Raw genomic sequence first — 18,522 nt, forward strand, 5'->3', positions numbered from 1 at the left:
GGAGCGAGATCAGGTGCAGCAAAAGCCACTGTATTTTTGCTGTTCATAAGTTTTTATTGAAATTATTCAAGCGACAAAAGCGACGTCCAGATACCCAGACGTAATGACGTTGTAAATAACATCCATTTCGATACTGCTTTGACTTTTTCTTGCTGTCCCGGAATTGTCCCAGACACATCATCTTTGTGTCCCAGTAGCAATTTTTATAGTCCCTGGGACATTGGGACACCATTAGTTTCGAGCCCTAAGAGCATATTAATAATTTATTAACCTCATTATCATCATCATTATTAACTATTAATAACACCCAGGGGTGGAAGTAATGAATTACAAATGCTCACGTTACTGTAATTAAGTAGATTTTTTGGGTACTTGTACTTTTATGAGTATTTTTTTCAAGTGTGTAACAGTGGCAGTTCTAGGCCAGTTTCAATGGGGGGGCCAAGCTAGGGCCAGTCCTTTTGATACAGGGGCACATACAAGTAGGGTCAAATATCTAAGTCTGAACAGTAAGATATATGTACATATATATGTGTATATCAGTGTTTCCCACAGAATTTTTGGAGACTACACTCAACCCTGTAGGAGGGTCCGGGGGAATGCTCCCCCTGGAGAAAATTTTGTATCTATTTGATTTAAAGGCATCAATCTGGTGAATTCTGAGAGCCAAGTTATGATTGCAGAATATGCCTAGATTTCAACATATTTGTGCTTTTTATGTGTGAAAAATGTTCTATTTTTATTGATAAAAACACTAGTGGTATGTTATGGTGATGGGTTACACTTAATATACGGCTAAGGATTAGTGGTTTAACATTTCAGTAATCAAAAGAAAAATGACTAACATACTAATGGAGGGCTATTTTATTATTTTAAATCATGTACAGACAAAATATTCTTTTAAAACTCTCTCACCCACAAACACAGTTACAGATACGCAAAACCATACAAAACACGCAATACGAAAAGAAATCCAGTGGTAAGACTTCAATTAATTACACACGACAGACACAAATTACTGCTTTCCTCCTTCCCTCACGATTTGCAAGTAGGCTATGGCACCCTGAATCAGAGCATTTAATTTTACACTGCTTCGAAAAGAAGATTTCAAAAGCCCTTTGGTAGTTGAATGCCTCTGGGACAGGCCCATTTATGGCAACCCACTGGATCCATGGTGTGCTCAATCCGGCCGAGGTGTGGGTGCCGGCACTAATAGTGGCCATTCAAGTCCATGTAAGCTGTAAGCTCCACCAGCCGTGGCCTAGAAGTGGCTCGGTGCTCCGCTCCGCTAAAAACATGCGCCGGGTCTATTTCTGATGGACGCCGCACGACGGCACGTCAATTTGCACAGACCAGATGAGTGAAACAGGAAGCCAGGTGCAGAAACGACGAGAGTATCCGGTCAATTTTCACAATAAAACACCCATGAAAACTCAAACGCCAAATGAGACAGAAAAAGTTTTCAGAGCTTACTTCAATGGTGCTGTGTGTTGCCGTGCAGGCTAAGAGTTGTCTTAAATACAGCCACACAATTCTCTTCTGATGTTTTCGGTGGGTACGCCGTTTTAAGTGGTCTGACCGGCAACTGGTTGAGACCATTTAGTTCCGCCCCTCCAACTCTTCGGTAGGGGGGCCACAGCGGGGGCCAGACTCCGTTACGGGGTCACTGGCCCTACTGGAGTAGTATCACGATACCACAGCAAAAATGAGGCAGATGTGCCTTTTGTCATTTATAAAAAGATAAATCACTTCTATAATACATCAATGATATTTCAATGGAATAAATTACTTATTGACTTATTCATACTTCAAAAACAGCATCAATAAGTGATTAACATAGGGGGGATCAAAATAAAATAAATAAATAAAATAAAAATCAACCAGCCACCCCCCTCCCCTGACAGTCCCTTCATAAGTAAAGAACAGTCCCTAAAGTGCGGTGAGGTTTGTGGGCCGTTACCTGCCACAAAGAGAGAAATGTGAATGGCTCGTTTCTCCTCTGACATGCCACATACCTGTGTACCACCACGGCTCGGTTGTCCAGGTACTACTGGGCAGTCATGACACCAACAAAAGAGGAAATTACTGGACCTGGACTCGGACTTCTCTGTCGCTGGTAAGCCGTTATGTTGCGGTGCGGAGCTCACAGGATTTGCGCGGAGCGTATGGACACTCACCCTTGGCTTCTTTGTCTCCAAATCTTTAGTCCATAAATTAGTCTCTACTCCGCTGTGTAGGTATGTTACCGCCAGACACCTGTGCCTGCTGCAGCGGAGTTGTCCTTTCCTTACGTCATAGATTAATTGGCACGGTCATGATTGGACAGCCTTATTGGCTACAAAGATGCAGATGAAAAGTTTGAATATTAATTCAAATTGTGGGCGTACTCAGAAGCGACTTATGATTTTAAAAGTAGGAAAGTAGATTACATGGTGTAAATTGTACTCAAGTATGAGTAAAATTTTAGGGGAGGGCCAGCAGGGGCCAGTGCCCCCGTAACTCGGAGTCCGGCCCCCGCTGTGACCCCCCTGCTGAATGTTGTGTTCACACCGGGCACGAGTGAGGCGAATTACTCGCGTGTAATGCGTCGCACGTAACGCGTGAGTTTGGACGCTGGACCGTTTTGTTAATTTGCGTTATCGTGTCAGTCGCGCGAGTAGCGAGCCCGCCCATTTTCACTATCACATCTAGCCTGCCATTCTCTCCTCAACCATGGCTGAGATACACACCATCGCTGCTTTGTACCTGCTCTGGAAGTCCCAGATGCCTCAGAGGGCCAAACACCGTCATTTTTGGGTTCACCCTATCCTGCAGAAGCGCATCCAGCTCGGTGAGTTTCACAACCTCCTCCAGGAACTCTGTCTGGATGATAGCCGCTTTCAGCGGTACATCAGGCTGACTGGGGCCCAGTTTGAGGACCTGTTGGCGAGGGTTGGCGCCAGGATCTCCTGGCAGGACACCAACTACAGGCGCTCTATTTCAGCTGCGGAGCGCCTGTCCATCTGTCTCCAGTGAGTAGCAGTTTATTGTTGTGGCCCTCAGGGAGCCAAGACGTCACTGACGTCATGATGCCAGGAGAATCTCAACGCTGATTGGCTTTCGCAGCACAGCGTCACGCGAATTCGCCTCATAAGTTCAATATTTTCAATTTGAGCGATGAGGCAATGGGTGCGAATTTCGCGGCTATTGCGCCACGCCTACGCGTCTATCGTGTCCATCGCATCGCGCTAGACGGGTCCATCGTGCCGCCAGGCGTGAATTCGCGTCTAATCGCATCTTTGCATTGACTTTGTGTGTAATCTCGACGCGCGATTTTGTCTGCACATGATTTAAAATAATAAAATAGCCCTCCATTAGTATGTTAGTCATTTTTCTTTTGATTACTGAAATGTTAAACCACTAATCCTTAGCCGTATTTTAAGTGTAACCCATCACCATAGCATACCACTAGTGTTTTTATCAATAAAAATAGAACATTTTTCACACATAAAAAGCACAAATATGTTGAAATCTAGGCATGTTCTGCAATCATAACTTGGCTCTCAGAATACATCAGATTGTTGCCTTTAATTCAAATAGATACAAAATTTTGCCCCCGGACCCCCCTATGGGGTTGGGTGTAGTCTCCAAAAATCCTGTGGGAAACACTGATATACACATATATATGTACATATATATATCTAATTGTTCAGACTTAGATATTTGACCCTACATGTATGTGCCCCTGTATCAAAAGGACTGGCCCTAGCTTGGCTCCCCCATTAAAACTGGCCTAGAACCGCCACTGTTGTAGAGTCAGCGTATTCATGTGTGTGCCATGTGTTTACACTCTTGCCTCATAATAGTCATATCATTGCAGTAATTTCACTGTATAAGGTGAGCTGTTTTTGATATTTTATACAGGTGAATGGAATCGAATGCCTGCTATTGACGACACAGTAAAACATCCATCGGTTAAAAGTAATTAATACTCTGAGTAGTTTTTGAGAAGAGTACTTTGTACTTTTACTTAAGTAATTTTTAAACACCAGTACATTTACTTGTAATTGAGTACACTTTAAGCAATATAACAGTACTTGTACTTGAGTACAAATTTTCAGTACTTTTTCCACCTCTGATAACACCTTATTAATTTAATCTGATAGGGTGATAGGGTCTGATAGGGTCTTATAGCGTCTTATAAACCAGTAATAAATGTGGTTATTGTTCTATAATTAACCTTTATAAATCATAATTAAAGGCACTGTATGTAAGAATGTGGCCAAAACGGTATTCTGCACTCAAATTCAAAATACTGCCGCGAGTCGTGTCCGTCCCCCTTCCCCTACAGATTCGAGGTTGCTGGACAGCGGCACACTGGAGACTGATTTGTTTGCCCACGGACGGCTGCCGTGGCAGGGCCGTGTCACCGTGTCCGTGATCTTCGGTTTTCCAGCGGACCGTTCGAGCAAGTCTTCTCTGCTGCTAACACTGCTGCCGGGATACAGCGAAGGAGCCAGCTGCTAATGTTATGTACTGGGACACTGCTAATGCTGCTTGCTGTGCTGCTGTAGCTCAGTCGTAACTGTAACTGATGCTGAGGCTCTACTGACTGTGTGACTGGTAGATGGCGGTGGGTGGCGCAACAGGCCAAAACACAAATTCAAAACATAAACATGATTTGCGGACCGTAAAATATTTTAAATGCGAATATTCTGGCCGTACTATTGTTGTCGGTGAGATCAGTATGTTATATGAACATTATTCCTTAGTCTCTGTGACATATTAGGAGGATTTTATGAATATTTGCTTTAGATTTCTTACATATAGCTCCTTTAATGAAAATAGACATCTTATTAATTAATATTTAGTTTTATGAATATTTGCTTTAGATTTCTTACATATAGCTCCTTTAATGAAAATAGACATCTTATTAATTAATATTTAGGATAGCTTTTTAAACTGTTATCAAGTTTCTATTAAGTGTTTACAATGTTCCTATATGAAATAATAACTGTGTTAATTATGCTATAATTAACACTTATATAGTCTTATTAATGGTAATAAACATCTTATTCTGTCTTATAAGTGCTCATTAACTGTTAATTGGTGCTTATTAAGCATTAATTAACACTTATTACAGTGCCTTAATATAAAGTGTTACCAAAATCTCATATTTTTTTGGGTTAGGGTTAATAAATAAAAAATAAATAAATTGGCTACTGGAATATTTTAATTTCTGGGTGTTATTTTCGTATTTTCAATGCGCTATACCCTGGTAAAATGTTGCCACACACCCCTACCCCAACCACAAACACACAGACACTCACACACATGCACACAAATTGGCCTATGCATGCATAATCCGACTGTGCCCAGTCCGGACTTACAAAGGCAGTAGAGGCACCTGGCAGCCTATTTTTTGACCTAAACAAGATAAAAACCTAAGTGAAATGGATCTAAAAAGGTTTTCATGCATTGGGAATTCAATCCCACATTCAAATTTATGGCATAATGTAGAGAAACTGCTTGAAATTCATATGTAAAATCATAGGCAAAAAAAAGCTGATTATTATTGGAATATTTCGCTTTCTGTGACTTATTTTTTATTTCTGAATGAGCTATGCCATAATAAAATGTTGCCCCCAAACCCTTTCCCCAAACACACAGGCACTCATACACACACACAAACTAGCCTGTGCACACATAACCTGTCTTTGCCCACTCCCATATTACAACTGCAGAAGAGGCACCTGACTTGCTCTTGTCACAGGAGCTCAACAGCAACAGCTGACAGGTAAAATCTTAAAATTATATTATATAGCCTATAAACTAAGCCATTTTTTTTTTTTTGTCACAACAATGATAGAAACATCATATGACATTTTGTATTCATGAGATTGCCAAAATGAGTTTGGCAGTCTATCAATGAGTTTGAGTTTGTTTATATTAGCTAGTTAGCTAGGCGTTAGCTAGCATAGCTACTCATTGTTAATGGCAAACCTGGCTAATGTTAACCCACCAGGAAAAAAGTGTAATCGCCTTTGTCTTTGAGTAGTGCTCACTTTCATCTCTTGTATGAGATGAAGTGCTTCTTTCTGATCTTGCTGACAAAAGATGTACTTCTTCCAATCTGATGGACATATTTTGATTGATATTTGACTTGATGGAACCGTGGTCTTTATTTACTTTAAATCCAGTCCTCATTAACTTGTCGATTTTACTTCTACTCATATAATTCGATCGGCAGTCTTTGTGCCATGAGAACATCTGCTGGGGACCATTGGCTTGAAATATTTCAGTGAGTCGATCGGTTGCCTCTTGATAATTGTCGTCTAAGAGTCGTCTAACAGTATCAACTGACTGGAGTCCTTCATTGCTTACTGTCATGAGCTTTTGGACGCTGTCTTTCTAGCAGATGATGCACAACTGTGGCTCCAGTGGAACTGGTGTTTTCCGAGAATGGGCCATTCCGGCCACGTTTCCATTCGTCAGCAGAATTAGACCTATAAACAGAAGCGGCTGGCCAGTAGAGGGCGATAGGGCACCGCCCCTCCTTGAGCCATAAAAGTCGTTCTTCTGCACTTCATTGTGTGTTCATGAGCGTTTAAGTCATAATGTGGAGACAACATGGACATTACAAAGAAGATGTGTTGTATTTTATCACTCAAAATGTTTAAAAAACACGTCGTTAACTGTTTCCACTGAAATATTGCTTTACGGTTGGAAACTCATTTTTCCGATTATTCAGACATCACATGAGGTAGCCCCACATTCAAGATCAACATGGCTAACGTTTCCAGCTGATCCAAGAGGCTTTTTAACCATATAGGTTAAAAAGTAACAACGCAAAGTGCGTCCAAATTCACACTCGTTCTTCTGAACGCAAAGCGCAGGACCAGAACTTTCCAGTGATACCACACACATCATTGTGCTGTCATCCCATCATGCTATAGATCAGTTGTCTAAAAAAAAATAAAAACCTGACGAATTTCTTTACAATCTGTAGTGTATTTGAATGGAAGTGCTTTACTCAGTGTGACTGCTAGATGGCACTGTAACTTTGCAGTTGTGTTACTGTGTTGGCATTGAGAGGACAGTATAAAAAAGTTGTTGTTGACTCGACACATCATATATTACATGGTGTCAGAATAAAACTTGAAGAAACCAAAGAAAGGAAGAAAATCGAGCGGATGAAACCTCCGAACTCACTGAGTCTAGAAGGAAATCTAGTGGAAGATTGGAGAGTCTGGATGCAGAGATTCAAACTGTTTCTTGTCACCAGCAGAATTGATGAAAAGTCTGATGCAGTGAAAGAGCCACATTCCTGCATGTGGCTGGAGACGAAGCAATTAAGGTATATAACACGCCTGACTTTGATGAAGATGTAGATGACTATGATAGATTGAAAGAGCAATTCCGCCAACATTGTGAGCCAAGGAAAAATGTGACATATTTAAGGCACCTCTTCTTCACTTGGGTGTAAGGAAAATCTGAAACTGTTGATGCATATGTGACTGATTTAAAGAATAAAGCTAAAGACTGCGAGTTTGAGCACCTTACCGACTCACTGATACGAGATAGAATCATGTGTGGGATCACAGATGACCAAGTAAGAGGACGACTACTGAGAGAACCTGACCTCACGCTAATCAAAGCAATAGACATTTGCAGATCCAGTGAGTTGAGTCGGAGTCAGCTAAAAAGTCTACATGAAGAGGTTGAGATTCCTGTTAATAAAATCACCAAACAAAAACAATGTGACAAACAGAAAGACAGTGGTGCCATAGCACACAGTGTAAAGATGAGAAATCAAGGAAATTGCACAAGATGCGGCTACAAACATGAGCCAAGGAAGTGTCCTGCCTGCGGACAAGTGTGCAAAGCCTGCCACGGCAAAAATCATTATGCAAAAATGTGCAACTCATGTAAGCACACAAACAACCATAGAGTGCACCATATAAACAAGGCAAAAACAAGACCACTCAGTTTCACAAATCAATGCAGTGAATGTAAAGAAAGAAAAGTGGCATGAAGATCTGATTGTCAACAAGAAAGTTTTGAAAGTCAGGCTGGATACTTGAGCCGATTGCAACGTCATTTCCATGAAAGACCTCAGAGAGCTGAGACTGGAAAAAAAGGAGGGTGGATCTTTCTCCAAGCTTGTTGATTATGCAGGCAACCACATTCCAGCTAAAGGCAAAATCATGTTGACATGTCAGTACAAAGATAAAAAGTATGATTTGGAGTTTGAGGTCATAAGGAACAATGCAACTGCAATTCTAGGAGGAGAGTCATGTGAAGAAATGGGGCTTGTCAAAAGACTGCATGCATTTAAAACTGAGAGTGACATTCTAAGTGAATATAAGGATTTATTCACTGGATTAGGCTGCATACCAGGAGTATACCACATTGAGACAAAACCAGACGTCACTCCAGTAGTTCATGCTCCCAGGAAAGTGCCTGTCGCCCTAAAAGACAAAATTGAAACAGAGCTGAAAAGAATGGAAAATGTGTGTGTAATAACCAAACAGACAGAGCCTACTGGTTGGGTGAATAGTATGGTGACTGTAACAAAACCTAACAAAGTTCAGATCTGCATCAACCCACAGGACCTGAATACAGCCACCAAAAGAGAACATTATCTGCTGCGCACAATCAAAGAAGTGGTAGCTGACATGCCAAATACCAGATTCTTTTCAGTTTTAGATGCTAACCATGGATTTTGGCAAATCCAACTAGATGAAGAAAGCTCTCACCTGTGTACGTTTATAACACACCATCTGGGAGATACAGGTTTAAAAGACTTCCATTTGGTATAGCGTCAGCACCTGAAGTGTTCCAGAGATGCACAGCCAGACATCTAGAAGGGCTAGAGGGTGTAGTCAACGTAATAGATGACATCCTGGTCTGGGGAGAGAGCATAGAGCAGCATGATTGTCGTTTGAGACAACTGCTGGACCGCCTGAGAAGCATCAACCTGAAACTAAACAAAAGTAAGTGTAAGATAAGGATGACAGAAATCAGTTACATTGTTCATGCGCTCAGTGAGAAGGGACTTAAGCCTGATCCTGAAAAGGTCAGAGCCATACAAAACATTCCTGCACCAGAGGACAAAGCCGCCCTCCAGAGGTTCACAGGGTTACTGCAATACCTCTCTAAATTCATCCCCAACCTCTCAGATCCTCTCTGAGGAAGTTGGAAGGAAATGTGGAATGGCACTCAGGGTCAGAGCAACAACAGAGTTTTGACAAACTAAAAGCTCTTGTCAGCCAAGCACCAGTACTCAAGTACTATGATGTCAGCAAGCCAGTTACCTTATCTGTTGATGCAAGCTCTGAGGGTCTGGAAGCAGTGCTACATCAAGATGGACAGCTAGTAGCTTATGGCCCCAGGGCATTAACTGACTGTCAAAAACATTATGCCCAAATCAAAAAAGAATTGCTTGCAATCGTGTTTGGCTGTGAAAAATTCCATCAGTATCTATATGGAAGACATGTCCATGTAGAAAGTGATCACAAGCCACTGGAATTAATATTTAAAAAAATCACTCCTCAGTGCCCCAGCCAGACTACAAAGAATGCTCATGAGTCTACAAAGTACAGTTTTGAGGTCAAGTACAAAATTCTCCAGTCTAGACAGAGACTGGAGGCAGAGATTCCTATCTAATGAGTAGCAGCTTAGGTGTTTGTGCCACAAAGTTTTATTTCAACAAAATACCTACCTTCAAGTGAAGCATGAGCTTCCTCTTGTTTACCTTTTTTTCCTCTTGCTCGCTCCTGACTCGTGACGTCTTTTGGACGACATGTTGACAACTCTTTTTCTTCTTGCTGCAGCTCTGCAAGTGCCTGCCGGCGCACCCCTGTGATTGGTCAGATGTCAAGTGCTGTCAATCATTGCAGCGATGCATGCGCGGTCAGATTAGAGGTCTCTTCTCTCCTTCCTCGAGCTGACTCTACGCGCGCCTCACGGTAGTGCATATGCGCATCCATTGTGTATATGCGTTGGTTGGTAAATTGAGTCTCATTAGGACTGTACTATGTTTTTTACAGTGCCTTTTGCTTCAGCCAGGTTTAATGCAAGCTGTCACTTGTTTTCATAGCAGTCATGCCCATATTATACATGGAAACTGTTATTAGAAGAAACAAACTTGAGAAAGGGAGATGTAGTGTATTTTAATGGAAGTGCATTACTCAGTGTGACTGCTAGGTGGCACTGTAACTTTGCAGTTGTGTTACTGTGTTGGCATTGAGAGGACAGAATAAAAAAGTTGTTGACTCGACATGGCATCCTCCACATCATATATTACACAATCCATTATACAGATCTTGTTATCAATCACTTCATATAGTGAGGAATATCGTATCTTATCACGTCTTGGGCTTGTGTGTATTTCTCCCTCTCTATCCACATTTGTAGTCCAGCTTTCAAGATGCAAATATCTCGATATTGTCCAGCTGACATCAAACATTGTATGTCAAGACCAGCACACTTCACCCAGACAACTGTGGCCTAATAATGCATGCGTGACAGGGCAGTAGTCACCATATACACTGAGGGGGACATGCCACACAAAATGAATTTCCACTTAGCTATAATAAAATGTTTTCTGATGAAGACTGACAATGACTCACTTACTCACTATTCATGGTAAAACAGGTCTCTGTTCACATTCAAACGACATTCAATTCATAGTAGTGAAAAGGTATTTTCACATATTATATCATATAGTGGATTGGGCAAGTTATTACATAGTTGTTACACTACTCAAAAACATAGGCGATTACACTTTTTTCCTGGTGGGCTAACATTAGCCAGGTTTGCAATTAGCAATGAGTAGCTATGTTAGCTAACACCTAGCTAACTAGCTAATATAAACAAACTCAAACTCATTGGTAGACTCCCAAATTCATTTTGGCAATCTCATGAATACAAAATGTCATATGATGTTTCTATCATTGTTTTGACAAAACAAATGATGGTTTAGTTTATTGGCTACATAACCTGCTGACCATTGTAGTGGATCAACCTTCTTATGAAATGACAAGCTAATGGTAGCTAAGCTAGTTAACGCTTTCTTAACTGTGAAAGTTAGCAAGCAAACATTATTCAGTGATAAAACAGTGTACAGAGTACAGTTATTTTATGGCACAAACATGTTACTACATATATATATTCACCATTTTAATAAAAGTCCTGGTTTGATTTTAAGATTTTTCCTGTCAACTGTTGTTGTTGAGCTCCTGTGACAAGAGCAAGTCAGGTGCCTCTTCTGCGGTCATAAGATGGGAGTGGGCAAAGACAGGTTATGTGTGCACAGGCTAATTTGTGTGTGTGTGAGTGCCTGTGTGTTTGTGGTTGGGAAAAGGGTTTGGGGGCAACATTTTATCATGACATAGCTCATTTAAAATTATAAATAAGCCACAGAAAGCAAAATATTCCAGAAATCAGCATTTTTTTTGCCTAAAAAACTACGACTTTACCTATATATATGAATTTCAAGCAGTTTCTCTACATTATGCCATAAATTTGAACATGGAATTGAATTCCCAATGCATGAAAACCTTTATAGACCCATTTCACTTAGGTTTTTATCTTGTTTAGGTCAAAAAATAGGCTGCCAGGCGCCTCTACTGCTGTTGTAGGTCCGGACTGGGCACAGTGGGATTATGCATGCATAGGCCAATTTGTACTGTCTGTCCTACATCTTTCTCTGTCTCTCTCTCTGTATCTCTCTCTCTGTCTCATTGTGTCATACGGATTACTGTTAATTTATTATGCTGATCTGTTCTGTACGACACCGATTGCACGTCTGTCCGTCCTGGAAGAGGGATCCCTCCTCAGTTGCTCTTCCTGAAGTTTCTACTGTTTTTATCCCCATTAAAGGGTTTTTCTGGGGGAGTGATATTGGGCTTTATAAATAAAATTGATTGATGGATTGAAAATACAAAAATAACACCCAGAAATTAAAATATTCTAGTAATAATCAGCAATTTATTTGCCAAAAAAACTGGATTTTTACCTATATATATGAATTTTAAGCAGTTTTCCTACATTATAGAGGAGGGTGTGTCTGCAGACCTGGAGACTGCAGATTCAGACCTGCAGATCTGGACCTGCAGTTCTAGATCCCTTGTGTTTCGCGACAGCGCCCTCTGTTTCATTGGAAGCCAACATACTATTACAACTATTGAATATGGACGATGATGATCCGAGTGTGAGTATTCAGTGTGAATCACATTATTTGTTTAATGCCATCAAACTATTTTGTTGACTTCAATTAGACAGTGAAATTGATGTTTTACAGTGATACGTTTAAAATGATATGACTGTCTTTACCACGATAGTCTGAAAGGCACGTCAAATATGGGTTAAAGTAGTAGGTAATAGTTTAGCTTGTTAGCAATGAACTGTTTGACCTGCACATTTTGTTTCATGAAACCGAAGCGTGATGACGAATAATTTTAGCATGTGCTTTAAATTAAACATGAATAAATGATTAAAGCAATGAAGTGGATGTACATTTTCATACAAGCATGAAACTGTTTACATACTGGCAATTAGTGTACTTTATGCTAAAAGTTAATTTTGTATTCATGTATATCATGTAATACACCTACACACGTTTACAAGCAGTAATTTCTGAGTATTATTATTATGTTGTCTGTTTACCTTTACAGTGAAGTGGAGGAGTTTTGTCGGAGGATCGAAAGGCAGATGAGGAAAGAAGGGGCACTATTCAAATGGTAGGTAATGTTGCTAATATGTTGATATAATAATGTATTTACTATGCTCCAGAATCTTCAGTATTTCAGTGTAGACTGTGATAGGTATTTAATTTTTTTTTAAGTGTTTCTGTTTTCAATTTTGTGATATGTTTGATTTCTTTTTTTTCTCTACAGATCTCCCTGATGTGTGATGTAACCACTGCACACAATAAAACATTTCAAACCATTTCAGTATTTCACAGCCTTTGTTTCAAATTCCCACAACAAAAGTGAGGACTGGACACTCAAGACCAGACATTTCCTATTATATGTTGTAGCGGGTTTGATCAATGCAGTGTAAGTTTTTGGCGTGCCAGTCAGAGCAGTCTGATGAATATTAAGAAATAAAGAACTAAAATAGTTGGATCAAACCATACAAAACAACCAGCAAACAATAATAATGCAGAACAGCACCCAGGCATTAATCAACAATTAAATCTTGGTATTTTTATTTGGGTGTAATAAAATTTTAAAACTGTAAATTGTAATAACGCATTAAAAGTGTAACTTCTTTCAAACAGTGGTGTTTGGGTGAGATGCTGATTTAGTTGCAGTTATACAGCCGTCCAGTAGGAGACACTGTTGCGAAAAACAAGGGGTCTAGAACTGCGGGTCTGAATCTGCAGTCTTCGGGTCTGCAGAGACATACTATTGACATTATATCATAAATGTGAATATGGAATTGAATTCCCCATACATGAAAACCCCAAAAAGACATTTTACTCAGTTTTTTATCTTGTTTAGGTCAAAAGATAAGTCCTTAGATTTCAGCCTGGCGATGGTGGCCATATTGGATTTTTCCATTTTGAGGCATTATGGGACATTTTTGCGCTGGGCATACAGCAGATTTGGATTCAGCACCCTTGAAAACCCCAAATAACGCTGTATGTCAAAAATTAACATGAAATGCCTTCGGGACCTTAAATAAGCACATTTTCTGAAATTCTGCCTAGTCTATTAACCTATCCCCAACTTGCATGTCTTTGGACTGTGGGACGAAGCCAGAGTACCCGGAGTAAACCCACGCTGACACAGGGAGAACATGCAAACTGGGACTGAACCAAGAACCCTCTTGCTGTGAGGCGACAGTGCTAACCACTATACCGCTGTGCCAACCCTTGACAATAACATTAATTTTGTAATTTAAATACGTAATTGCATTACATGTAACAAATTACTCACCAACAGTGGTCACAGAAATCAATCAAAACATCAAGAGCCTAGAGATCCTGCTCTTCCTGTTACTATATTAGTTTGGTGTAGTTACTATATCATATATATAAAAACATATATATAAACTTGGCAAGATGGCGCCTCTAGTGCGGACGCCTGTTACAGCAGCTCCTGCTCATGCCGAGCTTTTCTCTATTTTTCCTTTTTAACTTTCTCACTTTGAGTGTTTTTTTTTAAGTTTGGCTAGTTAGCACTTAGCACATAGTGGTCTTTCTCCCTTTTTGCTATGGATACGATCGTGTGCGGGGACCTGGCACCCAGCCGTGCCTCCATTGTTTACACCCGGGACCAGCTGTTAGCACCACAACACACCGCGGTGCGGCCCGAGGAGAGGCACGACATTCCCGGCGAGCTGCAGAGAAGGAGACAGGGATGTCGCGCCGGAGTGCAGCGCCGACACCGGAGGACACGGTACAAACGGGAGCGTACCTATGTTCCCCGGGTTCTATGTTTCCCGGGTCCTATGTTCCCCGCTTTGTATGGGACCCCAAAAGGGTCCTATGTTCCCCGCTTTGTATGGGACCGGGGAACATAGAACCCTTTTTAATAATAAGGGTTCTGTGTTCCCCACTTTTCCCCAAAAGGACCCGGGGAACATAGGCCCTTTTTTTTTTAAAAAAGGGTCCTAACCCCTAACTCCGAACCCTAACCCCAACCTCGTTTTCTCAAAAGGGTCCTATGTTCCCCGGCAACAGCGGGGAACATATTTCCTTTTGGGGAAAGCAGGGAACATAGGACCCTTTTGTTTTTAAAGGGTCCTATGTTCCCCGATCGGGGAACCTAGAACCCAGGGAATATAGGGATGACCCCGTACAAACCCGTCCTCCCGTCCATCGTCATGGGGAACGTAAGATTGCTCCCCAACAAGATGAGCTGTCAGCGCTGACTCGCCATCAGAGGGAGTACCGGCAGAGCAGCGTGCTGGTGTTTACCGAGACATGGCTGAATGCGGAAGTACCGGACACGATCGCCGCGCTGGACGGATTCCAGCTCATCAGATATGACAGGACAGTGGACAGCGGTAAGAGGAAAGGAGGAGGGCTGGCTGTGTTTGTGAATGATAGGTGGTGTAACTCTGGGCACATCACTATCAAGGAGCAGCATTGCTGCAGGGACATTGAGCTGCTGGCTGTTGGCATGACACCATATTATCTACCAAGGGAGTTTTCTCATGTCATTATGGTAGCAGTGTATGTCCCCTCATCTGCAAAGGCTGAGTCTGCTTGTGACATTCTCCACTCTGTTACAAGTAGGCTGCAGACACAGCACCATCACGCCCTCATTCTGATCTCTGGGGAATTCAACCACGCCTGTCCATCCACCACCCTGCCCACCTTCACCCAGTATGTTTCCTGCCACACCAGAGACAATAAAACATTGGATTTATTTTATGCCAACACCAAGGAGGCATACCACCCACACCACCCCTGCCCCCCTGGGAAGAGCTGATCACAACCTGGTTCATCTTCTGCCTGTCTACAGACCTCTAGTGCAGAGAGAACCAGCAACCACCCGCACTGTGAAAAGATGGTCTGAGGAGGCCGCGGAGGCCCTGAAAGACTGCTTCGAGACCACTGTGTGGGAGGTACTCAGTGATTCCCATGGGGAGGACACTGACAGTATGACATCATGCATTACTGATTATATTAACTTCTGTGTGGAACGCATCGTACCCACCAGGACTGTACACTGCTTCTCCAACACCAAACCCTGGATTACTCCAGATATAAAAGCTCTCCTGAAGGAGAAGCAGAGAGCTTTTAACTCTGGAAATAAAGACGAGCTGAAAGCCGTGCAGAAGGAACTACGGAGAAACATCAGGCGGGGAAAGGAAGGATATAAAAAGAAGATGGAGGAACAGCTGCAGCAGAGTGACGTCAGCGGAGTCTGGAGAGGTCTGAAAACCATCTCAGGACACAAACAGCTAGACTCCCAGGCCAGAGGCAACCAGAAGTGGGTGGATAATCTGAATCTGTTCTTCAATAGATTTGATCAGTCTGCCCCTCCCCTGGCCCAGACATCATGGCTGCAACCCCCCTCATCCTCACCTTCACCCAACCTACACTCCTGGCACACTACTTCGACACCTCCCCCACCCCCGCTCCCCCAGACATCTCACCACCCCCCACCTCATCACCTCCACCCCCAGCACACAGCCCCCCTGCTCCAACTTGTCCTTCACTACCTGTCAGGTGAGAGATCAGCTGAGGAGGATAAAGAGGAAGGCTGCGGGTCCAGACGGCATCAGCTCCAGGCTCCTGAAGTCCTGTGCAGACCAACTGTGCGGGATAGTTGAAACTATCTTCAACCCAAGCCTAAGGCTGGGGAGAGTACCACAGCTGTGGAAGACATCCTGTGTGGTACCTGTGCCCAAGACTCCACACCCCAAGGACTTCAGCAGCTTCAGACCAGTGGCATTAACATCACACCTCATGAAGACTCTGGAGCACCTGATCCTGTCTTGTCTCCGCCCCGCAGTAGGCCCTTCAATGGACCCGCTGCAGTTTGTCTACCAGCCTGGCATTGGGGTGGACGACGCCGTCATCTTCCTCCTGCATAGAGCTCTTTCCCACCTGGAGAAGCCCGGAAGCTCTGTGAGAATCATGTTCTTTGATTTCTCCAGCGCTTTCAACACCATACAGCCTGCACTTCTGAGGGACAAAGTGGAGCACATAGGGGTGACTAATCACCTCACATCCTGGATCGTGGACTACCTCACGGACTGGCCGCAGTATGTCAGGACCCAGGATTGTGTATCAGACTTGGTTGTCTGCAGTACGGGGGCCCCGCAGGGGACAGTGCTGGCACCATTTCCTCTTCACCCTCTGCACTGCAGACTTTTCACACAACACCTGTCATCTGCAGAAGTTCTCTGATGACTCTGCCATCGTTGGCCTCATCACAGATGGGGACGACAGTGAGTACAGAGAACTGAACCAGGACTTTGTGGACTGAAGCCTGAGGAACCACCTTCAGATCAACGTGGGTAAAACCAAAGAGCTGGTGGTGGATTTCCGCAGGCGCAGTCTCCTCCCCCCAACACTGGTGAACATCCAGGGAAAGGACATTGAGATGCTGACATCTTATAAGTACCTGGGTGTTCATCTTAACAATAAACTGGACTGGACTAACCACATAACAGCACTGTACAGGAAAGGCCAAAGCAGGCTCTACCTGCTGAGGTGGCTCAGGTCTTTTGGAGTGCAGGGGGCGCTCCTGAAGACCTTCTTTGACACTGTGGTGGCATCAGCCATCTTTTACGGAGTGGTCTGCTGGGGCAGCAGCATCTCGGCTGCAGATAGGAAGAGACTGGACAAGCTGATCAAGAAGGCCAGCTCTGTCGTGGGATGCTCTCTGGACTCTGTACAGGTGGTGGGAGAAAGGAGGGTGACAGCCAAGCTGTCGTCTCTGAGGACTAATGACTCCCATCCTCTGCAGGAGGAGATAAAAGCTCTGGAGAGCTCCTTCAGCAATAGACTGATTCAGGAACTGTGAAGGAACGCTATCGCAGGTCCTTCCTGCCTGCTGCTGTCAGCCTTCATAACCAGCACTGCTCACAGCAAACTGCACCATGGACACTTTAGGGACACTATGGACACTTTACTTTATGGACACCACTATAAGCATTGCTGTCCCCCATGTTGTTATTTGCACATTCAATATTCACTTGCACTAAATATGTTCACTTTAATCCATTGCTCACTTTTTTTATTCACTGCTCATTATTATTATTATTATTATTATTATTATTATTATTATTATTGTTGTTATTTATTGCTGTTTCTTGTATCTTTTGTACTTTTTTCTGCATGCCTAGTTTTCTTTTAGTTTTTAAAGATTGAAATCTTTAATTTGACTCTTTACCCTTGACTGCTGTAACACTGGAATTTCTCAATTGTGGGATCAATAAAGGTGTATCTTATCTTATCTTATCTTATCTTATCTTATCTTATCTTGTCTCATATGTGAACAATTTCCTTACAGTAATGTGAGTGCATACTTTTATTACTCTGGGTTAATTGATTTTCTTGCCTCTCTTTTTTTTTGTCCTTAATGTTTAGCAAACAGATTTCCAGATCTATTCAGAGTATTGCAACAACCACCCCAATGCCTGCATTCAGCTCTCTAAGCTCATGAAGGTCAACAAATACGTGTTCTTCTTTGAGGCCTGCCGACTCCTCCAGAAGATGATTGACATTTCCTTGGATGGCTTCCTACTCACTCCAGTTCAGAAGATCTGCAAGTACCCACTGCAACTGGCTGAGCTGCTCAAATACACCAATCCACAGCACAGGTGACTATAGGCTCTTTCTGTGGTCCCGCAGGAAAGGATTTCAGGAGATCTACTCATCCAGCACATTATGTCTTAAAGTGATAGTTCAGGTTTTTGGACATGAAGTTGTGTGAAACGCTGACCATCTGTAGCTCTGATGTGACGGTGTCACTACTCTCAACGAGCCTCCTGCTCTGAGAAATCGCCCGTAGCTTACCGGAGAAAAAGTAGTTCTGAAGATGTACGGGGGACACGTAACCAAAAGGTTTT

At 42.6% G+C, this 18,522-nt stretch overlaps 1 protein-coding gene across 4 annotated transcripts in view; it reads left to right on the top strand.

Moving 5' to 3' along the window:
* arhgef4 (Rho guanine nucleotide exchange factor (GEF) 4) overlaps positions 1–18,522 on the top strand; it is a 377,437-nt gene that overhangs the window by 316,199 nt on the left and 42,716 nt on the right. For all 4 annotated transcript variants that reach the window (XM_049565768.1, XM_049565769.1, XM_049565770.1 and 1 more), the window contains one exon: positions 18,041–18,273. In XM_049565768.1, the coding sequence (XP_049421725.1) occupies positions 18,041–18,273 (233 nt within the window). The remainder of the gene's footprint in view (positions 1–18,040; positions 18,274–18,522) is intronic.

Source organism: Epinephelus fuscoguttatus, linkage group LG21 (genome assembly GCF_011397635.1).
Source record: "Epinephelus fuscoguttatus linkage group LG21, E.fuscoguttatus.final_Chr_v1".
Lineage (NCBI taxonomy): Eukaryota > Metazoa > Chordata > Actinopteri > Perciformes > Serranidae > Epinephelus > Epinephelus fuscoguttatus.